Source organism: Leiobunum rupestre, chromosome 4 (assembly GCF_980474605.1).
Source record: "Leiobunum rupestre chromosome 4, qqLeiRupe1.1.hap1, whole genome shotgun sequence".
Taxonomy (NCBI): Eukaryota; Metazoa; Arthropoda; class Arachnida; order Opiliones; family Sclerosomatidae; genus Leiobunum; species Leiobunum rupestre.
This window is the reverse complement of record NC_143387.1, coordinates 15,399,278-15,425,200: the sequence shown is the minus strand read 5'-3', so window position 1 is coordinate 15,425,200 and position 25,923 is coordinate 15,399,278. Positions and strand designations below refer to the sequence as shown.

At 38.9% G+C, this 25,923-nt stretch overlaps 3 protein-coding genes across 4 annotated transcripts; 1 reads left to right on the top strand and 2 right to left on the bottom strand.

The window, feature by feature from the left end:
• Window positions 1-112: 112 nt before the first annotated feature.
• On the bottom strand, window positions 113-5,200 carry LOC149946459 (cytochrome c oxidase assembly factor 5). The gene is made up of 4 exons (XM_090171528.1): window positions 4,932-5,200; window positions 3,143-3,265; window positions 593-694; window positions 113-525 (listed from the first exon to the last, which is right to left on the bottom strand). The coding sequence occupies exons 2-4, from the start codon at window positions 3,239-3,241 to the stop codon at window positions 484-486; spliced, it is 243 nt and encodes an 80-aa protein (XP_090027654.1). The 5' UTR covers window positions 3,242-3,265; window positions 4,932-5,200; the 3' UTR covers window positions 113-483.
• Window positions 4,632-17,973, top strand: LOC149946458 (uncharacterized). The gene is made up of 2 exons (XM_090171527.1): window positions 4,632-5,029; window positions 17,201-17,973. The coding sequence occupies exons 1-2, from the start codon at window positions 4,783-4,785 to the stop codon at window positions 17,719-17,721; spliced, it is 768 nt and encodes a 255-aa protein (XP_090027653.1). The 5' UTR covers window positions 4,632-4,782; the 3' UTR covers window positions 17,722-17,973.
• Window positions 17,974-20,061: 2,088 nt separating this feature from the next.
• On the bottom strand, window positions 20,062-22,618 carry LOC149946457 (G2/mitotic-specific cyclin-B-like). Of its 2 annotated transcripts, XM_090172608.1 has the most exons (3): window positions 22,544-22,618; window positions 21,334-21,557; window positions 20,062-20,793 (listed from the first exon to the last, which is right to left on the bottom strand). In XM_090172608.1, exons 2-3 carry the CDS (start codon window positions 21,505-21,507, stop codon window positions 20,134-20,136), a joined length of 834 nt encoding a protein of 277 aa, XP_090028734.1. In that variant the 5' UTR covers window positions 21,508-21,557; window positions 22,544-22,618; the 3' UTR covers window positions 20,062-20,133. The 2 variants fall into 2 exon arrangements, with proteins under 2 accessions (XP_090028734.1, XP_090028733.1); XM_090172607.1 differs by lacking the exon at window positions 22,544-22,618 and having other exon boundaries at window positions 21,334-21,770.
• Window positions 22,619-25,923: the final 3,305 nt, after the last annotated feature.

The following is a 25,923-nucleotide window of genomic DNA, read 5'->3' as shown; positions in this document are numbered from 1 at the left end:
ATAACCAAAATCGAAAATAACAATTCAAAATGTATTATATTTTATTCAATTCAATGCATTCTAATTTTATCAAATTGTTTCATCCGAACAGAGGTAAAATCTTGCTAAATATTTTCTATGTATTTAAGTATTTTTAGTACATCCTTAAAAATTTTATTTACCTGATTTTTTGGGGTCATTTTCAAATTCACTGACCACAGGTCGTGTATGAACCCTGTGGAGTGCAGATTTCAAATTAAATTACCGCGCGCGTGGCACTATATTTATTTTTACGATATAATTCAGTACACCAATTCGAAAGTTTGTAATTTGGGGCATTTCCCAGTGTTTTGCCAGGGAATCTAGTTGAAACAGCACGTTTTTATTAATTTTGAATCTTTTATTCAAAACATTTTTATTGTTACAATAAGATTTTTAATTTTAATTATACACGTAACAGAATTGGTATGACATTTTCTAAACCTAATTATTTTATACGTTGCATTAATATCCTTTTCTTCCTCGAAACCTTTGTCTGTTGTCTAGCTACAAATATAAATAAGTATATAATTAAGTTATGATAATATAGAATTACCAAGAAATATATTAATACCAGGGATCTTTTGCACTCGAAAAACGATGTTCGGAGAGCGTAACATTCGTCGGGGACGCTGGGATGCCGCTGAATCAAGCATTCCTTCAGAGTTTTCTTATCCTAGGTAGTTGGTCCGTTATTACTTTTATCAAATTTTCATATAGTTCTTAGAAAAGTACGTATCTAAGCTATTCAATGGAAACATTGAGGGGCTGATCACTTACAGATTTTAGATGGACACCGATAAACATTACGTACAGTACGACAATATTCCACGAAGATTACGTACAGTACGACAATATTACGCGGAATACGTCGAGATCACGAGAAGAGTACACAGATTACTCAAGGCGTACCCAAAGAGTACGTCGAGATTACGCGGAGTACGTAAGTGCTAAGGCATCACGAGAAGCGGCCACGTTTCAAAATCTGTAGACGTAAATATAGACCAAACAAGCCGGCCCAGGCCGTAATATTAGTTCCACATCAGTGTATTCGAGTGGGCAAACCCATACACCCTTAGTAGACACAGGTAGGCAAACTAATACAAACGCTGTTGAGGCTACGTGATTTCTTATCGTTTGATATATAAATTGCCATCCTAAGTTAAAGAGAGGATGCCGCCCACCATCAGGAGACCCGGATGGGAAAACTGATATAAAAGCTGTTGAGCCCATGTGATTTCCTATTGTTTGATATATAATTTACCATCATATGTTAAAGAGTGGGCACCGCTCACCCTCAGGATACGCGGGTGGGCAAACCAATACAAAAGCTGTTGAGGCCATGTGACTTCCTATCGTTAGATATATAAAATTCCATCCTAAGTTGAAGGTTTAAAACTTAGGCACCACCCACCCTCAGGATACGTGGGTGGGCAAAGCAATACAAAAGCTGTTGAGGCCATGTGATTTCTTATCGTTTGATATATAATTTACCATCCTATGTTAAAGAGTGGCCACCGCCCACCCTCAGGATACCCGGGTGGGCAAACCAAATTAACCAATACAAAAGCTGTTGAGGCCATGTGATTTCCTATCGTTAGGTAGACGGAAAGAATCAAAGGTGAAATAGGTAAGCAAAAGAGGACGAACATAATTCTTTTAAATTATAGAAATTAGTGGAAATATGATATAAAGAAATTCTTAAACTGGGATTAAAATGGGTTTATTTTAGGAAATTTATATCAAACATTTGGGTAGTTTAGGCACCAAAAGTCATGTAAATTCGCAAATTCATAAAAAAAATACCCATGAATTTATTAACTTGTTTTTTTCGATCACTCTCCCTTTAAGGGGGTTGGTCGGAGGGGGCAGAAATTAACGGCACTGCGTGCGCGTCAAAGAGTTCTATCGAATGAGACCAACTGTTTTTTTTTCGGTCACTCTCCCTTTAAGGGGGTTGGTCGGAGGGGGCGGAAATTAACGGCACTGCCTGCGCGTCAAAGAGTTCTATCAAATGAGATCAAATCTCTGGACCAACTATACAAACTATACAAGTTCGCCAAGAAGGCGATAAAGTTATTTCGTGCCACACTTAACGACTTCGATAAGAAAGTGCCACCCTTATTTATTACTTCTGACCATACACGGTTTCGATAGCCTAAGTCACGTGTGACGCATCACGCATCAAATAAAATATCACATCCGTTTTGAGGTTTTCGCCCGTGAGAGAGCGTTCGGGGCAGGTATTTTTAATGATTCTAGCTCTGCTGAACATCCTCAGTTTTTTTTAATCCATGTTTCACCTAAGAAGAATCTATTTCCGTTTGATTAAATGCGACGCGCTAGAACTAAATTCAACTTTCACCTAAGAAGAATCTATTTCCGTTTGATTAATCCATGATAGATCCTTCTTAAGTGAAAGTTGAACATGGATCTATCTCCTGCAGCTTTAGCCAGTGCAAGTTTTTATCATATAACTATTCTGGTTTTTTCTTTGAGTAAACAGAAAACACGATAAAGAAAATCTTTACGCCCAGGAACTAGCATTTTGTAAAAATATTTTCGTTTAAAGAAGGCTAGTTCCAGCGCCATTGTTCAACGGTAAAAGTTCAAGCGATAAATTGAAGATAACGACGTGACTAGGTTGGTAAAGGCGTCGGATTTCAAAATGACGCGATAAGTAGCTATCTGCGTTCAAGTCCCGGTGAGGTCAATAAATTATATTAATAAATTATTTTTCGCAGCTCCATCTACCGTGTCGTTGCTTTCCACGCCAAACAAACAACAAACAACACTTAACGACATTCCATCCATAGCAATAGTCCCACTTCGATATATATATCTCGATGTGGAACTAAAAATGGCCGTTCCTTATGATACATGCGCAGAGCAAGTAACGAATTTTTAGTCGAAAGAGGGAAGCCGAAACATCCCTTCATTAATTAGTCCAAGGGCTGGAAATATGAAATAACGAATTCACCATCTTAAGATTTGTATGGCAGATTTCAAATCACGTGAGAAAAAAAGCTTTAAAACACGAGCATATTGTTGGTAAATTTCAACTGGTGAGCTATTAGCGAAAGTAACATTTTTAACGAATATAATTAATGAAAAATTAGATTACCCGTAAAAAACACTCTGTATTTTGTAAGCAAAGTTTCAAATCATTCCTTAAACCATCACAAGAGTTTTTATTTTCATTGTCTTCCGAAACTTCCGACATCCTTCCTCCGAGTTTATGCTACAACTGAAAAACAAATACTAATAAGCTACATAATGTTAATAATCTACTCAAATTATTCCGTTGGAAATGGTGTCGCTAAAAGCGTTTGAATATAATATCTACCAATCACAAGACCGAACTTTATTAGTATTATACAGGGTGTAAATAGCTCAAAATTTAATTTAAGTACAGATTTGAAATTTTCAGGACACGTAGCTTTTGAATGAGTACATTTCGAGTTATTAGCCCTTCAACCTGATCTCCAGTAAATTATTTTCATCACAACCTTATTGTTTTTTCTAAAATTCCTAGACTTGTTTTTGGTCAAATTAGGTATGGTCAAAGTTATTTAGACTTAAAATGTGACGGGGAACACTTTTCTAATTGAAACCAACTTTGTATCTTTAATGGTTCTCGAGATAAATTTTGAATGACGTTGAAGACATGGTTCAAGGTCTTGAAAATTTCCGTTGTCAAGTTACCCACTGCACATTCTATTTGCCACGAAAATTGCAAATTGCAGGAATCCATATCTCTACTTGGAATGCTTATCCTGCCGTATCGCGTATGGTAAGATCACTCTGACGGCGTTGGCCCCGCCTACGAGAGAAAAATTCCCCTTTGCGCGCTCTCCCGTCTCACATAGTTGTTGGTAAAGTTAACATATTGACGCCAAAAAAACCGTCAGCCACATCGATACGAAAATCTGCCGCGATAAGCATTCCAAATAGAGGTATGGATTCCTGTCACAAGTTATTGGTCCCGATCTATCGTTGCATTTTCGCCCCCCCCCCCATGACGGCACCCAGTGTGTTCGAACCTTTCGCACAGCCCTATGACTGCCGCTGCTTAAAATAAAACCTTTCATTTACCGGATTGTACGGCGCCATCTAGTACTGGCCATACGAACGTTTTCTTTGACATTTCCAGAAAATGTGTTTAATGCGGAAGATTTTTACTCCGACTAAGTTGAAGATGGCGCTACAGAACATTAGGGGGATTTTTCACTTATATTTACTAACAGCGCACGAGTCACGACGTACGCTCAGTGTCGCATGTTCATTGTAAAAATCTCCCTTTTCCTATTTACCTATTATTTTAATAGAAGCTGAGTTTAATTTATCATAAATAGGAAAATAGATGGTAGATTCTCAACTATCGTGTCAAGAGAAATGCTTTAAAACAATTCCACGACAAATGGCGTTACTGTTTCAATTTCAATTGCAACTTTCAGACTAGCACAAATTATACTTTTTGTTTCTTTAAAAGGGGACGACTCCTATGGCCTCAGTAACCTAAATAGGTTTTTGGTTATAAGCGCGTAAGTTAACCGTTTACTTTTACTTGTCGGTAGAAATGCTTACTTGCTTAGTCAACGTCAAATGTCTACTGCCACCTGTCGAAAGGTCAAATTTAATCTGTTTCACTAGTCCCGCTACATTTCAAAAGTGGCAAGCGTCGTGGTTTAGACCGTAAATAAGAGAACTCCGGTTAGTGAGGCTAGGGTACTGCTTTTATAGTTAGGTCAGCCCTAGAATTCGATGGGGAAAACCAAAAACTTCAGAACAAAACACATGCTTAGTGACAGATTTCGTGGCAGTTCGAGTGCACGAAGACATTTGATTAAGGGACATGTAAACACCGTTAGTCTTGCACGTAATCAAGCCAAATGCCAGGAACAAAATTGTACCTTTTCTGGGAAAAATGCAATCACGCTAAGCGACCACCTTGTTGAAGTTCATCAGATGATCATTGAGAGGGAAGAGCTACAATTTTCAAGTCTAAATGGTAAGATTTTATATCAACAAAAATATTTATTTGTGGGAAACGAATGGAACTCAAAATTTCGCCTATATAGCTTGGTCCCATGTAACGCGAAATTTAGAGACTTAGACTGTATTGTATACAGTAGGACTCATGAAGGTAGTTATATTTTGGATTGAACTAGTCGTATTTCGTCACCTGTTAATTCTTATACATGCAAAAAAGTGTCCGATCGAAGTAAATTTTAAATAGCAGACGAACTTAGGGGAAATATAAATTATCCTATTCAGTATACATAGAGCAACCAGGCTTGGAAATAATGTTTTTTTTAAACTGGTCCTTGTGACCTTCGGACCCCTACATTTACAATTATTTAAGTGGTACCTGCTCTTTTTTTGACTAGCCCAATGTAGTTGTAATAATATTAGAAAAATTTGTTCACACCGTAATACAAGGCCCTCTCAGGCTTAGTCTAACGTCGTAAGTATTAGTTAATAATTTTTTCTTAAAGGGCCTGGAAAGTGGGGCTTTGAAAAACGTCATCCGTGACGTCATTAACGAAATTTGGCGCGTAGAACTACTTTTACTCAAGTTCGCGAAGACGTAAACAGGCACCGCTGTGTTTGGATTTTGGTATGACGAAATCCAGCGTGGTCTTGGTTAGGGTTAGCTGAGCTCGTAGGAAGTTTTAAAAATTCGTTAATCTTTATTAGATTTAGTTTAGTGAACAACAAATGTTTAACGAAAAATTCATTTCAGCGATAAGGTCTTTTGGTAGTAATGTGTTCGTTATTTTTTAAATTATTATTCGCGAGTTTCATCGAATTTTGTAAAAAAACGCTAGATGAATAGAAGCCAATTTCTATGGGCCTTGATTTCACTGGAGCATTTTGATAAACCTTAGAACTCAACCACAGTTCTTTTGCCTTTTCCCATTTATCTAATTCACCAACAAGAGATATTTTCGTATCATCACGTTTCCGTTTTTTATTTGAATTAAACTCGTTCATTGTAATTAAATAAAAATGAAAATACTAGAACCAAAACCACGTCCACGAAGGCCCGAATATCACGTCTTACTAGTCTCTCTCTCGCGGGTCGCTCCTCACTATTTTCAAAACATCTCCGTCAGAGCCAAATTCCTCCAGCGGGGAAAAAAGAAAATAAAGCAGGGTCCGGATTTTTTTGGAGATACTACGTCACTGGACGATTTCAAAACCCCACTTTCCAGCCCCTTTAATAGGGGCTTCAGTAAATCATCTTCAAGGAAATCGCCAAGAAGTAATATTTCCGAGAGCCAGGACCTGCAAGTTACTGTTTGTATAGTTGAATTAAAGGAAACTTTTCACCTGCACGGTATGCAACAAGACGTGTTCCCTTTTAACCAACTAGCTTTATTGACGTATTAAGGCTTTGATATAACACGACGTTCTGTTTACAGGTGAAAAGTTTCCATTATTTCAACAAGTACTATATAAACAGTAACTTTCAAGTCCTGGCTCTTGGAAATATTACTTCTTGGAGATTTCCTTGAAGATGTTTTATTGAAGCGTCTATTGTTAATTTAATTTTACATCACCAAAATATCAAAGTACAGCTAGGTACTTAATACATTACAAGCTGTTCTGAGAGTCCTGAGACTCCTGACTTAATGAAATGCCAAATTCAGTTTGAAGAAATTCGGAATTGTATTCGTCCAATTCCAAATCCTCAACATTTGAACTAATTTTTTTTATCTTGAGAAAGGCCCCATAGAGAGTACCAGGGTTGGCAAGGTGGTAACCAGTCCGGATTTATTAAACCGGTTTAATCCATGTTGATAAAAAAATAACACTCCAAGAAACTAGAAAAACAAGAAAATAAACAGGAAACCTTTCTCTAATCAGCAAAATATTTGCTTTACATAACCTTTAAATCGTTAGAGGTTTATTTTCATGTTATTGATAATTTATTTAAGTTGATAGGTACTTCCAAGTTCTTTAACTTCTTAGTATTTTTATTAATAAAGACACCAAATTATCTTAACTAGTTACTCAGCTTTTTCGTAACCTAAACTGTTTCTAAGGTTAGTTCAAATGAATCCATAAGTATAAAACAGACAACCAACTTAATGTACTTCCATCCATACTGGATCGATCTTTCTACCACAAATTGATGCCCATCCTCTTTAGGCATCTTGATCTTGAGAGGCTCCACCTAACACTACAGTAACTATCAAGGATCAGTTCAGTTCAGTTCAGTTCACTTTTCCACTACAAATTTGGTCCCTTTTAAATCAGGGAGGCTCACTTAAACTTTCGGATAAGGGGCGCAGTTGGGGGACATGGTGTGTGTCACCACGTTGGTCTTTTTGTAGGTTTGCGGAGCGACCACCACCTGTCCAAGAGGTGTTTGGTGGCCTCCGTCGTCTCTGTTTTTTGTTTGTCTTAAGTTAGTCCAAGCCATCGGAGATAATCCGGGGATGATGGGGCTACTACCATAGGCATTTGCTCGGACTCGCGTATTAAAAGTCGCTCCGGGGTCAACGCCGGGCACTCTTCCAAGATGTGAGCCACGGTTTCTGACGGGGCAGCGCAGAGTTTGCATGTTGGTGCGTTCCCAAGGATCTCGAACTCCCTGGCTGCCGTTGGGAGGGCGCCGGTGCGTGCCTGGAACAGTAGGCAGCTTCCTCGGCTGTTGTCATATATGGCTTCTTTGGCTGGCTTTTGCTTTAAGGCGTAGTCCCGAAGGCTGTTCTTGCTACTGACCTCTTTTTTCCAGCGCGATTCGTTTGTGGCTGCGACGTCCCTCCATACCTGTTGTCGCCACAGTTTTGTGGTGGGGCAGGTTCCCAGGTTCGCCCGGACCGCGAACTTCCTGTAGAGGCGATTTGTGCGGCGGCTCCATTGCGTTCGGTGGGCGGGCCTATCGATATAGTCGTATACCGCACGTATCTGGCGATCCGGGAGAGCCTGTAGGCATGCTCCGAGGAAATTCATCTTCGCTCGGGCTTCCCGTGCCTCGAAAGTGGACCAGCCAATCTCCCCTTCTATGGCCGCGTTAGCCGTGATGGCGTTGCCTCCCAGGGACACCTTGCCAACTTCCCTTTGCCTTCGCTCGAGGATCTTCCAAGTTGTGGCATTTAGACACAAACTTTCCGTGGCAAACGTCAGGGCGGGGACGGCGACGGACTTCCACAGGGCGCGGCCCACCTCGTATCGGTCGTTAGACGCACGGCTCGTCGAGGAGATTGAACCTTTCAACCTATTCGCCTTCGTAATAGGATGGTAGAAATCTTTCTAGTGCCCTCTAGTGAATGTACAAGAGCAAGAGAGAGAGAGAGAGAGCTAGGAAATTTGGGTAACTTTGAAAGAATCTGAATTAGTAGGGAACCCGAATTAATAAACTGGACCAAATTGAATTTTCATAATTAGATGGAATTAATAAAATGGTCCTAAGCACCAGTGAACGCCTAGTTTTTGAATAAAAAACTGTTGAAGATTACGATAAAAGACTTTTTTATGTATATGTAAGAAAACCATCCACGCTACGATGTTTTTCCCCAAAGGTTATGTCAGATAAGAATCTGCATTGTTTTTTAGTCTCTCCCTCTAGTATAGAGGAAAGAGGCTGCTACTTTCGTTGCTGATGTAGGCGGTGGTGAAGATGAATAATACAGTGTAAGCTAGGACCCCGCGAAACGACGAATGCTCTTCAACGACACTCGATATAAATTTAATTCAGACGTCATTCCATTGGTATTAGTTCTCTCTATCTAACTTTGACAGTGGCGAGTCCCGGTTTTTAATCAAAGGGGGATATTCCCCCCCCCCAATTGGGAATTACGACTTATAGGACCCCTCGAAACGACGAATGCTCTTCAACGGCAATCGATATAAATTTATTTCAGGCGTCATTCGATTGGTATTAGTTCTCTCTATCTACCTATGCCAGTGGTGAGTCCCGGTTTTTAATCAAAGGGGGATATTTCGCCCCCCGATTGGGAATTACGACTTATAGGACCCCGCGAAACGACGAAATGCTCTTCAACGGCAATCGATATAAATTTATTTCAGGCGTCATTCGATTGGTATTAGTTCTCTCTATCTACCTATGCCAATGGTGAGTCCCGGTTTTTAATCAAAGGGGGATATTTCGCCCCCCGATTGGGAATTACGACTTATAGGACCCCGCGAAACGACGAAATGCTCTTCAACGGCAATCGATATAAATTTATTTCAGGCGTCATTCGATTGGTATAAGTTCTCTCTATCTACCAATGCCAGTGCTGAGCCGCGATTTTTAATCAAAGGGGTAAAATCAAGAGTGCTAGAAGGAAGAGGCTACTATTGTGGCTGTGTCATCTTGTTATTGTATATAGTATATGCACTCGCCTGAAACTGACTTTAGCGGCTCACGTCGCTACGGCGCATTACCAGTTCATTTAACATGTTGTTTTTATAAATTAATTACTTTCATATTTCATCACTCTGCTGGTTATTGAGATTAAAAACCTCAGTAGGTTATTGGCCCAGCACGCTTCCACTGCGCCACCTGATGTTACGACTATGAAGACAACAACGAATGTTCCTGGTAGCAGTACGTTCCTGACGATCAGTATCCTGGTGACGACACGCTCCTGGCAATTAGCTTCCTGATCACCATGGAAGAGTTTCCGCAGAATGACATTGAGAAGTTGGCTGGGTCAGTAAACTGGAGAAGCTGGAAACGGCAAGTCGTCGACATGCTCACGATCCGAGATGTCTTTGACATAGTCCCTGGCGAACGCGTTGCACCGACAGCACCGTCTTCAACTGAAGCAATGATCACGCATGCCGCTAGCAAGTAGTTTGAAGTAGCTTTCAGTGTTGCCCGAACACTCATCTGGTCAACGATGTCCAACAAGGACTGCAATATGATCATGAACTTTGAGGAGCCCAACTGCTCGACATATTTGAGCAGAAATCGTCAAACTGACTATAGTCTATTAGCCGATTTCTACTGATGCGTTCAACAAATGATCCAGAGCTCGATATGGCCTCGCATCTAACGTACACGCAGGCGTTGTGGGCCAATATACTTACGACGGCGAAGAAGGGATTAATATTAAGGGCTGAGAGTCGTATATTTTCTGGAGAAGAAGTCAGAAGTCCTCGACCGGTTCAAAGACAAACTCGCTCTGTGCCGCAACTACGATCGCACGAGTACTCGTTGGATATGAAGAAAACTCGGATATCTATCAGTGTGAGAAACAAAAGAGACCCAATAATCTAATAGTGCAGTCCACGCTGATCCGATCGAAAGGCAGAGTTATTATATAAAGATTGATTCTTCTCCCCTTGAAGACGTTCTTTAGGGCTAGATACAATGCGCGTCTTCCAAGTAATTCGTTTGGGATTGTTCGCAGAAGGCCATGCCCGTCCCGTGCGCTTTACGGTGCCGGGCCCGAAGACAAAGATGGCAATCCTGGAAGGAGCGAGGAAACTTCGCACTCTTCCAACATCTCATGAACTCCGCGAGGTTCGCATTTCGCCAGAACGAACGATGTTGGAGAGGACCAAACTAAAACAAGGATTTCAATACCAAACATAATCGAAGATCATCTCAAAATGAATCAAACTCAGCGAATGACGAGGACTCTCCTCAGACTTCTAATTTCAACGACTCGCCTTTACCGAAGGGTGCGGATTCGGTGTGACGTTTGCCTCTGAATACTCTGCCACCTTTACGTGTAGCTTCGAGCATCGCTTCGTCTTCTAATTCAATGATTTCTGGACTTTCACCTTCTGCTCCGATCTTTAATCATCTAAATGTCTACTCACCGTTGCGCGTAACAACGTCGATCTCCAAGGCCAATCGCACCATTCGGATACAAATACGAATCTAGCTTAGAGGACCAAGTGGAATCCAATCCTAAAGCTCATTTCCCGTACGTTGGACGGCCCACGAAACATCGTGCACCTCCGGCAATCCTGGAACTATCTGATTGTCGGATAACAGGGAATTCTGATACCATTAGTGATCTTCTCAGTGATTGAAGTTGTATATCTGAGTGACTTCTCCGCCTTTCCACCGACTGATTCTCAAGCAAAAACTTCTAATCCGATACTATTGTCTCACTCATTGGCTAAACTCAAACAGGGCGCATCTATACTAGCTATATCATATACGAACAGTCGTTGGCCACCATAGAAATAGAAATTAGACTAGAAGCACGATTGGATTGGGCGGGGACGTACCAGCTAGAAGGCTGCCATCAGAGTGGAATCGCGATAGTCGCGCCATCTCATAGAAACAATTTAAACTAAATAAGCAAATATGGTCACGTGGAATAACATAAAACAGATCGTAGGCAACGTATTAAAAACTTTTTTTTATTTACCTGACATTATATTAAGTTATTTAAACAGCTTTAGGATAATCATAAAAATCTCAAGAATCTACTATATCTACCGTGTCACCCTTAAAGTCACACGTTAACTTTGCGCAATCATCACAGTTTAACTAAATTTTAATTATTTAGGTGTGGTTTAAAATATGCCTACATGAGATTCCAAAATCTTGGTTTCAGTGTCTTTTAAACTATCATCAGTATTAGTCAAGTCAAATTGAGTGGTTTCCGGTAGTTCACTTTTGCCGTAAGTTTTCTGAAATAACCTCTGATAAATAGGGAAACTAAATAACAATTACTAAAATCAATAAATTGGCATACTCTAGGAGATGTAAATATGTTTTGTTCTGGAATAGATATTTTTGGGAGCTCTTTCAAATTCTTGTTTTAATAAAGAAATTATTCATATTTCAGTTAGTTTTTTACTTCAGAATGTATAGGGTAATTTTTACTTGTGTAGGTACTGCATTTGCTTTCAAATGGTGCCTTCCATTTTGAAAGTAAATTTCATCCGGCAGAAAATGTTTACTACACACAAAATCATATCAAGTAATTGAAGATGGAGTCCAATTTTCGCGATTTACCGCTAAAACCCATTTTCCTAGTAATTCAGCATTTCTCAGAGGAAATCTTAGTGTAAAAAAATCTCTTATTCCGAGATTATTATAAAATATTTACTATAATATTACATACTTATGAAATTATAATTTTTTCTTTCCCAGATCTCTCTTTACAATGTGAAAAAGCGCAGTTTTTAACCTTGGAGGAATAAAACAAGTATACAGGAGTTGCGGAGAGCTGCGAAATCGGTTTCGTCAGTGACCGTGAACTCGCGCGAGACGGAGGGGTTCAAACGCGACTAGCGCCAACTGCATACGGAATTTTGGAACTATTCTCATTTTATATCATTGTTTTCGCGTCGTCTGGTTTGTTTTGAAACATTTCTAAATTTTTTGCGCCTTTTTCCAAAATGACTCGTATTTGTTTGGAGGAATAAAACAAACCAGACAACGCGAAAACAATGCAAAAAAATGAGAATAGTTGCAAAATTCCGTGTGCAGTTGGCGCTAGTCGCGTTTGAACCCCTCCGTCTCGCGCGAGTTCACGGTCACTGACGAAACCGATTTCGCAGCTCTCCGCAACTCCTGTATACTTGTTTTATTCCTCCAAGTTTTAACCATATTTGCGGATATGCTTTTAGACGCAAAAATTTAAACACGAAAAGACCACCGCTGCGCACGACGTGATGCGCAGTGGATCGCCTTTTTCCCCTCTTCGAAATTCACATCGTAGCCATGGCGACAATGTTTAATGCGTTTGTCAGATGGCGCGTACATCGCGATTCCACCTTAATGTCAGCCTTCTAGCTCGCCTGTTTCCCTTGTTATTGGCGGAAAGGGCAGTGCTTCTAGTCTAATTTCTATTTCTATGTTGGCCACTGGCGTTCTTCCAACTATTTTTTAAGTCGGAGCCCAAGAAGTAAATAATTATCCCATTTTGCCGGTTTTTCGCGATTTTCGACTTTAAATCTACACACTTTTTTAAATTAAGACCGACTTAATGTGGTAAATTATATCTTTCGTTAGTACTAATCATTTCTGAACCACGTTTTCGGTTGCATTAAGAAATTTTAATTTTAAGTGAGATTTCTGGCCAATTTGCGGACACACTATTGTGATGTTTGAATTTAGTACCAATTGACACAGGCGTATATCTAACTCCAAAAAACATTTGAGTTTCGCTGCCTTATTACCAAAACCAGGTAACTTGAGAAATTCGGTTTGTTTAAAAATTAATTTAAATTAACGTGTTCGCATTTCGCTGCTTTATTTACAAAACCAGGTAACTCGAAAAATTATTTTCCGATAAAATTTGTTCAAATTTTGCATCACTATTATACACATTATAACACACAAACCTGATCATAGTTTTTACTATTGATAATTTTTATTTAGATCTGCTTAATTATAACTCAGTTTGAATACAATGATTGAATCCACCATTTCATATTATGCCCTCTTATATCTCAAACGTGTGTAGCTGTGTCGTTGCGCATTTAAGCTTCTTTAATGCATTTTTCAATTGGCTAATTAATTTTATATATTTAACTTATTTTCAATAAAATCCTTTAAATACGATTAATTTATCAGTAGGAAATGGTTTGTTTTGTCATCGAGGTCATAGATCAATTCTTGTTTGTCGTTTACTTTACTTTACCGCCAAATGTATCTTTTCCATCTTTCGGAGCTCTGGCAAACAGATGAAAAATAAACACAAATTGTTATTTTCGGAACCACTCTTTTAGTTCTGCTTGCTTGAAACTTGTCGATCGTCTGCAACGCTTTACATATTTTTCAGTTATACGGAATCATTCTACCTATCATGATTCATTACATCAAATAATTTACGTTTTAATTTAACGAGTATAAAGTTAAAGCATTTTGCCAAACCTTTATTTCCGAAATCTAACGACTAGTTTTCATAGATGGTGCTACGTGCTCCTTTAGGATCCGATAGTGAATACCATATCTAGCAACTTTAATGATTTACGTCTACCATAGGTATTTGTTTCTCGGTGACAGGCCAAAAACGGTGTCTACTCATGCTTAAATATCAGCCATCACCGGGTTAAAATTCCATTCCCATTTATTTTACCGTCGATTATGGTAACGCAGGATGTGGTTAGCACTTTCACCTTGCAGTAAGAGGAGCCGGGTTCGATCGCATCTAGTAGCACTGGATGAAAACTCTTAACTACTCCTGCGTATAAGTTTGCAACTTCTCTCCCCACTGGTTAAAGGGTTCTTCGGTTTCCACTTCCCATAAAAACTTGTAGAGGCTAACGGTAATAGTAAGTGTAGGGAACTGTCGACTCGTGTGGCTTGAAGGACTTGCCACCATCCTCCTACGCGATTTAATCTGGCCACCTGAATTAAAGGCAATAAAAAACGCTAGATGACTTGGGCCGTATATTCTCGAATCTTAATAAGATCGAAATTTTTTGAAGATGGACAAGAAAATGATTGCTCTCGGATCCGAAACTGATCGAAAAACTTTCGTTAAAACTGTAATAGTCCCGAATTTGAATAAGATTTTAACTGAAAACAATGTGTTTTTAATGGAAATGATTTGTATCGAATCTGAATATCCTCGAAAGACATTAATTGAAAATGGAATAGTCTCGAATCTAAATAAGATCGAAAGACATTAATTGAAAATGGAATAGTCTCGAATCTGAATAAGATCGAAACTCGAAAGACATTAATTGAAAATGGAATAGTCTCGAATCTGAATAAGATCGAAAGACATTAATTGAAAATGGAACAGTCTCGAATCTGAATAAGATCGAAAGTGAAAAAAATGACAGTGCGCGAAATGATTTGTCTCGAATCTGAATAAGATCGAAAGCCTCCATTAATAAAGGTGAGACTTATTTGCCTCCCAGTTTGGCCGCCATCCCTTTCCCTCTGCTGTGTGCGAATTGAGGGGTTGGTCGTCCCATTGTTGCACCTTCTGCTGGGTTGAGCGGCTTGCGTCGAAGGTGAGACCGTCAGCGGTAGGGTTCTCTGGCTGCCTTGGCTGTTCTGTCACCTACCCGGGCTGTGGACGCTTGCGTAGGGCATTATGATGGGGACCTCCGGTGGTGTACACCGGGCTACAAATCTGATGCCATCCCATTGTTATATCGCCGAAATACTTTAGGGGCAGTCACAAATTACGTAACGTACAATAGGTATGGCTAGATTTCACTTTTCATTCACAGATAGCAAAATATGTCTTCTCCGCACTCCCCCAAAGTGCCCTTCACAAATTTCGTAACGCAAAAAACGGTTTTTTGATTCGCCCATCCTGCTCATAACAAGAGTATTAAAACCCTCACCTAATAAGTTACGTACCAAATTACACTTTGACCCCTGAATTATAACAGTACCATAATTCTAAACATTTATAAATTACATTTAATTTTTTTTCTTGTTTTACATTTGGAAAACTAATCATAGTATAATAAATTAAATAATCGTCTGTAACTGCTGCGTGTTCTAAAATAATTGATAATTTAGGTTCCGGTATAAAATGGTGGTATGTGACGTAACATTTTCCAGCGAGCCCTCGCCTACCCTTGATTTGCAACGCTTGTACGAACCCTCCTCCCCGCCTTTAGTGCGTTAGGCAATTTCTGAAAAGTAAACATTTCTTATGTATTTTATTAAATTTAAAAGTTAAATGTACTAATTGGTTTAAAAATACAAAAATGTTTATGTAATAAATTATAGTTAATATAACCTTCAAAGCAATCTTTATGGAAGACCCCTTCAATTTTTCAAATTTCCCTGTACAGTTGCGACCAGAGCTGTAAACCAAAATTCCCTTTAAATTTCAGTTTCCACTTGGTTTCCTCTTCGTTGGCGTTAGCCCTCAAAACATACGTAAATCGTCAAAATAAAAAGATTCACGTGCCTAAAATGATTCCTCCCCACGTACAGAGGGCCCTGAGGTCGACCTAAATGTTAAACAAGTGGGTCACGTGACCCAAATAATAGTCTTACACGAGCTTACTGTATCGAGTTTGTGAGTTAAACTAAGCCAAAAATAAATAAGCACGACGATTTATTTGAGTGTACATATATTTATTAAACTACTATTCCCCAGCGCCACTGCCAGTCTAAACGTAGTGACGATTCCCGCGTCCTCTCCCCAGTCATTTGGCGGTACAGCTCTACCCCAGCGCCAGTCTAGACGTAGTGACGATTCCCGCGTCCTCTCTTGTGTGTCACGTGACTCTCCCGTGTCTCTTTCTCTAAGAGTTGTAGGAAGATTCTTCTAGCTTTTGATTGTTATTTCTAGAGGCTGATTTCCTCGCGTGGCTGTTATTCGCAATCGCGTGCGAGGATTCTTCTAAGTTTAGTATGATTTCTACCGTGCCGTGTCATGCCTACGGCGGCGGCGGACGCCGGACAACGGAGCGAGACCAGGAGTCTTACTAAGAGCCTATACGGCTCGTGTAAGACTAAAATCCATGTTTGCTTGGAGTAAAGAGAGATTCGCTTCTCTATAAGCAGGGTTCGTACAAAATTTCCGGTATTAAATTCCCTGACATTTCCAGGTTTTCCCTGACTAAATTGCCAAATTTCCCTGACCATTTTTGTAGAATAAATTTATGTTTTGAGGTAAAATCTTGAAATATGTTAATTGTGTATTTTTAATACATTTTTCAAAAATTTATTTGTCGGATTTGTTTTTGGGGTCATTTTAAAATTCCCTCACTATTTTGGACCATTTTCAATTTCCCTGACTATTCCCTGACCATTGGGAATCATTTTAAAATTCCCTGACTTTTCCCTGACCTTTTGGAAACCTTTTAAAATTCCCTGACTTCTTACCTGACCTTTTGGAAACATTTTAAAATTCCCTGACTTTTCCAGGTTTTCCAGGTATTCCAGGTCGTGTACGAACCCTGATAAGAGCATGGCCTCGCGATACCGGGCTGGTTTGATTTTGTTCAGGGGGGAGGAGCTTACTTTCGAGTATGAGGGGGACTGGAAGTCGTCTCAACATAGAAATTCTGCCTAACTTCAAATAAATACATCCTGGGTAAAAATTATGTTGTAATCAGAAAATCTGCTTTTGATATTACTTTTGCTGAATTCTAATTAAGTTCACGAAGTCGCTACCGGGTGGCGCTATTTTATTTTCCGGCGGCAATGATGTACTAAACTGTTAACTCTGCTGCCATACTTACGATCATTATTGCGGAAGCAACCATTTTTGTAGTGGTTTATTTATTCGCAGTTTAACTTTCATTTATGTCTGTAATTTCTTTGTAGAGTTCGTATCTTGGAAATGTAAAATTGAGAAGGAAGTTGGCAGTAGGTACGTCAAGGTGTACGGCGACCGTCTCAGAAAAGGAGTCTCGAAATCGCATTACAACTGCAATGAGACGGGCAGTCATTGCGCGTCTCGTATCATGATGGCCAGGAACTGCAAAGACGGCCGTGTCACGGTGGACTTTGTCAGAACGCATTACGGACACGGTGTCGAGGAAGACGTGGAATCGTATCCTTGCGAAATGGAGAAGAAGACTTATAAAGCCGAAATCGTGTATTTACAAAATAACAGAGTAACGGAAGAAGCGGAATCCAGTGCGGGTGGAACATCCGGGCAGAAGAGTTTGGATGAGAAACGAGAAGAATTGGTCGGAGTCCTAAACGAAATAGCCAGAGTGGCCTGCTCTTCTTCGGGAAACTTCACGGACGTGGCTCTTAGCGAACTGCAGTTCTCTCTGAGCAACTTTAAAAAAATGTACGCCGCAGAGGGTTGTCGTTTCCAAACATTACCTGATTTGTGAAACTTACTAATTAGTTTGAAATGTTACATTAGGAATAAATTATTTTCTGTTTGAATATGCAAATGTACCAATCGCTTATACTCTAGAGAAAAATAATTTCGGAAATCTTGAAATGAACTTGAATATCAGTTCCAAAATCTAGAAATCAACCTTAAAAATCTGAATTAAAGACGAAAATTGTGCTGTGAAACCTCAAAATACATGTACATAAAAATCATATTTAAATCAAATAAATCGGTTTCTATTATTTAACCAGAATCAACGATAATTTTTATCTGACTCATTACTTAATTTTACGTAGCTTTATCCACCGTTTTAGTATACTTCTAATTATTAGATTGTTATTGCAATTATGAAAGATATGACACTAAAAAACTGGTTTTTATCAAAATGGGATTTTGGATTTTCTTGTCCTTGACTCTTAGGTAGCGTAATGTCTTCTGACATTTCAAATTCTACCGCAGCGCCATTTTAAAGTCAGATTTCAACTAGAGAATAGATAAAAAATAAAAATGTGTCTAAAAATACTTGGATGAGGACTTCTTATTGATTGAAACTGAACTTAAAATACTTTAGTCTCAGTTCACTTTTTTGTTGACGTTGTACTTTTAAGTAAAGATTTTTAGGTTTACGTTTCAGTTACATTTTCCGTGTCATCGGAAAAGCCCAGTACCCTTATCCCCTAAATCTCCAGGATTAATTAGATACAAGCAAATAATATCCACGGGAAGTAGAAATTATCCTACATAGAGCCAAGTAGCGGCCAATTCTAGAAGCTCATAAACTATTGGAATTTCGTCTGCTAAGCATAAATTTGGTAATTTGTCGTTGTCTTAGCAGACGAAAATCCATCATTTTACAAGCTTCTCGCGTTGGCTCTAAGCCAATTGAAAAGGCTGGTTGGGGCCGTATTGGCGAAGAAAATCAAAAGAAGGCGAAAAAAGTTTTTCAACATGTCCCGGCCTTCGGGGACTAGAGGCGAACTGTTTACATTAGAAAGAAAAGAACAGCGTCCATTCTTGGTGGGGTAAATTCTTTGGTCTATGGAATTTATGAATCAAACGCTAAGCCTAGTTTTTCGCAGTGGCTGCGATAATTTAAGTTAGGCTAAAGCTAGGTTTAGGTTGGTCAGGCTTAAGTAAATTTACTATACGAATAGTATAGTTTTGCTTGATAAGTTTCTTCCGGTTGTTTAAATGACCGGTCCCACACTGGGTTGATCAAAATTTATTAGATATCCTACCTACTATAAATTCTTATCATAGCAGATGTACTTCTCTAGATTAGTCGCTGAACTACAATTTAGCAGACGATAAATTTTAAAATCCCGCGAGCGTTGCTAGTTAATAGTTCAGCAATAGATCAAGGGATGGCGCTTCGTTTGCGGCCTAGTCGCTATGATGGTGGGATCTGCTAATTGCTACGATTTCGTTTGACCACTTTTTAAGCTTAAAGGGCAACGCAAGTGGTCATGCAGGGGGGGGGGGAACTATGTTTTCTTCAACAAGCCGTAAGTAGGTTTTCCAAGGATGATTTTATGCAGCGCGAAAGCCTTATTCTCCTTGGTGTAGCCACGTGGCGCAATTTCGCTCTCATTCGCGAATTTTTCGATTTTCTTCGCTGAGTTAGCTCGCAATTTACGAACCCAGGAATTTAGGCCTAGCTTAATTTATTTATTATGGAGAAAAGAACTGGGTTAGTTTCCGAGAGTTGGACTTTGATATTTTCGATTTAACAATGTTTTGGAATAAAATTATTTGTAAATTGAATATTTTGAATAATGGAAGTTGAAACATTAGACCTTGGACGCGGTAAATCTCTGCCGCTAGCCTCACATTGGATTAAGAAAATTCAACACCACACATACTCCTATATCCCGTCTCCCTTAACAATTTCCCTATCATTATACCCCGACAGAATATTTATCTTTTTTATTACATTTATTTTGTAGAAGTTTAGGATCCGATTTGTCGGTAAGCACGGAGACTTCACTTTCCTTGGCCATTTTCGCGACTAAAGAATGCATGGATTTTGCGTAAAAACCGTGAGAGGCGCATTTATACAAAATAAATTCGGCAAATATGGTTCTGCTTTTTTTACAGAGGGAAAGGCTATGGCAGATAGCGCATGCGCAGTCGTTCTTTTTATCTATAAGATAATTTACCCCCCTGCATGGTCACTTGCGTTGCCCTTTAATTTTCTGGTGTATCTTACTCCTTATAATAAATATCCGGTGTTTCGTATTATATCCCCAAAAATAAATGGGTAATTTAGTCAGTACTACTTCAAATACGTTTATCACAGATGTGTTTATTAAAAAAATTGACTGTCGTCATAGTTTGACTAGTATACAACATACATATTCTAAAAATATATTAAAGATATCATCAGCTAAAATATAATACTGAAGATCTACAAAGAAAAACCGGCGAACCTGAGCTTACGCTTGAACGCGCACATTTCGGGGTATAAGCTGACATGCAAAAACTGGGCTGCGGCGTACTTAGTTCTGGAGACCTGGAAGGGACTCTTCTTCGACTTGACCATGAGGATCCGCAGATGTTCCGAGAGGTCCGTGATCAGCGCGCTCTCGTATCCGAAGAATTCGGCGAGGTCAAACGCGAGAGGATCACCGCAATGAATGTTCCTGGCCAAGTAGAAAGCGGTGGCCGCTATTAAAGACGAAGGGCAGCGGCACACGTCCAAGTCTAAGAAGGCGAGCTCCACCAAGTAGCGCGCCATGTGCCGGATGTACATGTGGCAATCCATTTTTACGAACAAAGCGTCGAGGAATCGACAAGGAGATGGCCGATCGACGAAGAAATCCAAGGTCTTCAAGACGCGGATTTCCATTTCGTAGAGGTCGAGCTTGGAGGAAACCGTAACCATGTACATTATTATTCGGGTAGCGATTTTCTGTTTGGACTCGTTGTATTTGGCCGCGATAAAGAGCGCCGTCGCACCTAGAAGTTCGATATGGTCCCATTCCAGAGCTACTCGGCGACTGAACCGATCCACGATCGACACGGACAGGTGCAGAGTTTCGTCGTTTAGGCTGAGATCTTCGTGAACCTGCGTTGGAACGAAATCTTTTTAACACCATTTATAAAAAAGGAGTTAATTGTCATTAAATCCTTTAAGCAGACAACGCGTATTTTTCGTTTTTAAAAACCGCAACTCGCCAACGCTACTATTGGAATAAATTCCTGTTGTCAAGACTACCATTTGAAAAAATACTTGTTGTCTAGACTTCCAATCAGGTGCCGTCTGCTTAGAGGACCTTTAGCTCTGTCACGCCACTAGCGGCGAAAGTTCCGTATTGGCAGTAGATATTAAATTAAACCAAAGATGTACTTCTTTATACTTAGGGAGAATGACTTTGTTGATACGATCTTTGGTTACTATGTCACTATGGTCTAGTTTTATCCTTTCACGAGTGGGCGAAGGAAACACGTGACTCGCCGGTCTTCCAATCGCGATTTCAGTTTTAGGGATCAGGGACCATTTGGGAAGGAGCACACGGTTAGACCGCGATTTTCGTTGGAAAATCGTCTCAACGTATATTAATCATTCTCCCGAAGTAGAAATAAATAGAATCTTGTTGAAACTGACCGTAATCATCCAGTTAATTAATCGGCTTCTCAAGAAAGCTCCATATTCGCCGTAAAATGTCATTGATACCTGGAGCACGGTGAGTTTCTCGTCCTGCTCCATCAAATAGCTTAAGATACTTTCGTCGTATCGTTCGCTGATGTCGGACAGCTCTGGTTCCTGAGCGCGAGCCATTTGCGCAAATAAACCCTGCAAGCAAAATAATTTCCCTTCGTTCCGATCAGCTGGAGGAAATTTTGGAATGCTTCTATTATTTCGTTCGTACGACAATTGAATAAGTCTTGCGGGGATGCGAAGGGCCGACCTTTTTGGATCGCGTACTTTAAACATTTATTTATCTTTATCTTGGAAAGATAGGGCTACTAAGACCTACTATTTACTATCTCAATCAGTGTTTCCACATGGAGGGGGAAATCCCCCTTTTCGGGGAAAACGAACAGCTGGAGCTCCAATGTATTTAGAAGCGGTAAAAGGGGGAAAAACAGGGCAAATCAGCTCGATGGAGTGTTTAGAGGGGAAATTCGAAAATATGTACCGAATGAAGTATTTTCCATTTAAATTATCTTTGTCAATAGATGAAACTTTGAATCAAAGGGAATTTTAGGGAGTATAAACTTGAATTTATGGTGAATCAACTAAAGCCACATTTCTGCCAACAGGTGTAACGGAAGCTAGGAGTGATGGGCGCTAGTTACGTTACAAACAAGTTGGAGCCCGATTTAGCGGTCCATTTTTTTATTTCGTTTCTACTCCCTTTAATTGAAAGAGTAGTGAATTAGTAACATATTTCGGCGTCGTATGTCGAGACTAATACACCACTTTATTTCTCTTGTCTGATATTTGATGGAGCGTAATTCTACACGTGTTCAGAACTTGATCGAAATCTTAATTAAACTTAATTATCTCTAATTTCAAATCTAAATAAATCAACTTACTTACATTAGCTGTAACATTAAAATTCTGAATTTAAAAGATATTCATACTTAAAGTTTGAACTTTTGTAAATTGATTTAAAATAATGTTTTTGTAATAGTATTTCTAAATATTTAAAAATTTATTTTACCGTTGTAAATATATTAATTGTTGGAGGAAAGAATTTGGTGTTGGACGGTGGGTGCTGCGGGAAACCCTTTGCGTCACTGGAAACTTTCCAGGCATATTTCTGAAGAACCCCCAAATTGCAAAACGTGGTGCAATATCAAATACTAACTCGTCTAGATTCCAATTTCTGAGCTAGCATTGCCAGATGTACGATATATGATAACATTTTAATTTGACAGAAAACTGATTAAAACTGTAACTTTTTATTGTTCGTTTTTTGTTTATTCAAGATGTTTCCAATAGACTAAACTTGATTTAGACGTTATTAAAAAAATGTTTTATCCTAAACATAACTGAGACCAACTTTTTTATCAATATTCCCACAAAATGCAGATTTTACGCTATTTTCAAGCTTACGATTTTTTTTTTGTGAAATCGATAATTTATACGAATACTTATCTCTAAGAGAGAAGATAAAATTTTGTTAAGACGGTGTATTGTAGCTTCCATTGTGGATGAAAAGAAAACATGACTCCAAGAGCCAATAAAATTACTGCAAACTGAAAATGTAATCTTCTTGATTATGCCTATTTAATAATAATAACACAAATCATTCTTGTACTTTATTTATTAGATTTAATTGAAATCTGATCTACTTCGACAATAGAAAGAAATAACGATTTACAGAACGTAATTTTCTACTTTTCTGCGCGGCGGAAAACACATTTTGATAAAATCCGAGTAAACAGATATTTAGATGGAAGTGAAATCTTGGAAAATGATTTGCCCCTCAAGTGGCTCGCCGATCCGAGTTCAAGTCTTTCTCCCCCTCCCCCTGTTTACTATTGGTATCAAAATCATCGGAATGCTGATTACTTGTGTTTACTTTCTTTTTGCACAAATAACATACTCATAGAGTGGAAACGTTTTTCCGCGTGAAATAGATAATTTGGAAACACAAAGCTCCACTTAAGATAAAATTCCAAGAAAAAGAGTTGTTCAGGATTGCCACTGGCTTTTCCAGGTTTCCCCATTTTTAGTTCCACATCGAGATATATATATATATCGAAGTGGGACTATTGCTATGGACGGATTGTCGTTAAGTGTTGTGTGTTTGTTTGTTTGTTTGGTGTGGAAAGCAACGACACGGCAGATGGCGCTGCGAAAATAATTTGAAGTTTTGGCGAAACCGGGATTCGAACTCACAGTCAAAAATTCCGAACAATGACGCCTTTATGCTCTCGGCCACTGGAAACTTCCCAAAATTTGCTCGGAACTTCTACTGTATTCTCGTTAGTTTTAGCGGCGCGGGGGGAGTTGGCTAGTTAAGTTGTCGAAATTCTCGTTCGTTTTTACGCCTTATTTTACGTATATTTTCCGAAATTTAAGGTCAAGTGAACCTCAAACTTCGCGTCGGGTGGTGGGTGGTGAGCAGTGGTAGGTGGGCATACTCGCTTAAGATGCCTCGCTCAACAGTGAGTACTCGAATAAACGAGCTCGAAAATTTTAAATGCCCTCTTCCCCATATGTACTTATAAATGCTCTAAAAGCCCCACAATGAGATACTTATTTTCTTATTTAAATAAATCAACAAGAGACATTAAAAAACTTCATAACTCGTTACACCAAACAAAAGGTTCAAGACAAACTACGAGTTCAATCCACACTGACGAACTTCCTTTTGGGTAATAAAAGCAATAGAACCATAGTGAAACAATTATACATTGAAGTCACTATCGGGAGAAGGTATTATATTATTAAGAACACGCGTGCGCTTAAAAAGTTAAAGCATTGAAGACTCTATTTCCCTTCACACACTTACGTACCGCCATTATTAATTATTGGACTCCCATACTCATCCAAAAACTAGGGGCATTCGGGCATATGTAGTTTTATATCTATGAAGGTAAATTTTTATTACGATAATCTTTGCCGTATACCATTCGCAAAACTTAGGTATATTAACTTACAAGTTCACGTAAAGACTACCCGTTTATAGCTCTGCCACAAATAGATCGAAATTTAAAATATAGCTTTTTGTCAAATTACCTTGCAAGTTAAGTCAATAAATGACCTCAACAGCTTATGAATTGGTTTGCCCACCCATGTATCCTGAGGGTGGGCGGTGGCCTCTCTTTAACATAGGATGGTAAATAGTATATCTAACTATAGGAAATCACATGGGCTCAGCAGTTTTTATATTAGTTTGCCCACCCGGGTCTCCTGATGGTGGGCGGCATCCACCCTTTCACTTAGGGTGGCAATTTATATATCCAACGATAAGAAATCACAAAGCCTCAAAAGCTTTGTATTAGTTTGCCTACCTGTGTCTACTAAGGGTGTATGGCTTTGCCCATTCGAATACACTGATGTGGAACTAATATTACGGCCTGGGCCGACTTGTTAAAGATGCTTCCTGACTGGAGTTGCCAGATGGGCTGTTTTCCCGCACGATTGAGTTCCTTTTCAAAGCGCTTTTATGGGGAAAAGGCTAGGGCGGGAGGTGAATTTTTGGGCTGGTTTTGTGGTTTCTTCCAAATAGCGGCTACTTATTTTGGTTTGGTTATTGTAAATGTGTAATAATTATTTGACCGAAAATTCGCGCTGCTATAAAATTTTCCACTCTATATTTTGTTGAAAATTTTTCTATTAAACGAGCAAGAAATAGGGCTAGTTTTCGAAAACACATTTTAGACGGTGGGCACTTTTTGGGACTAGTTCAAGCAGCGGGACATGACTTGTCGCTGGCAAACTCGGTCCCAGACGAATGTATGACTTCTTTTAACTGTATATTTATCAGAAGTTAAGGAATTTAATCAGCTTATATTTTAGTGTAAATGATATTTTTTTTACTAAAATTATAGTTTTGTGAAAACGGCCACATTTTGAGAAATATATTATCGATGACAAGCCTTTCGAAAAAAATGTCAATATATAATCATTTTTTATATAAATATTTAAGTTAAAAGTTTAAATTAACGAATAGCCTAAGTTTTCAAATTTTAAACTCTGAAATTTCAGAGCCCGTTTTTAAAGGGAACTAAATAAAAAAATTCGTAACGAGCGTCAATCATCCCTAGCTTTTTTTAAAGCTGCCGGCAGAAATGTGAAATTCATGGATCCACCACCAAACGGTATGTATAGCTTAAAAATAAGGGAGGGGCCTTTGGTCTCCATGGAAATAGGGAGGGGAGATCAAAAATTCAAATCATTTCGTGCGTAGCTACTATATAGGTAGCCATTTTGTTGGTAATCTCATCGAAGTGACAAAAAGTATATTTAAAATTTTAAAACTAATATCGTTATGGGCGCTTAACAAAACCAGATAAGATTTTAAACTAGGGTTATTATAATAAAATAGCAAATGACGACTGGAATCTTTAATATCTACGAAAGAAAGTTGGCAAAGGTTATCAAATTAGGCCTTCGGTCTCCCTTTCTAATTGAACTACCCGAACCATTTTTAACGTGAAACTAATTTCTTAATCATTTGAAAATAATTAAAATTCGTAAACAGACGATTGAAACTGTTAACCATCGCGTTTTTCC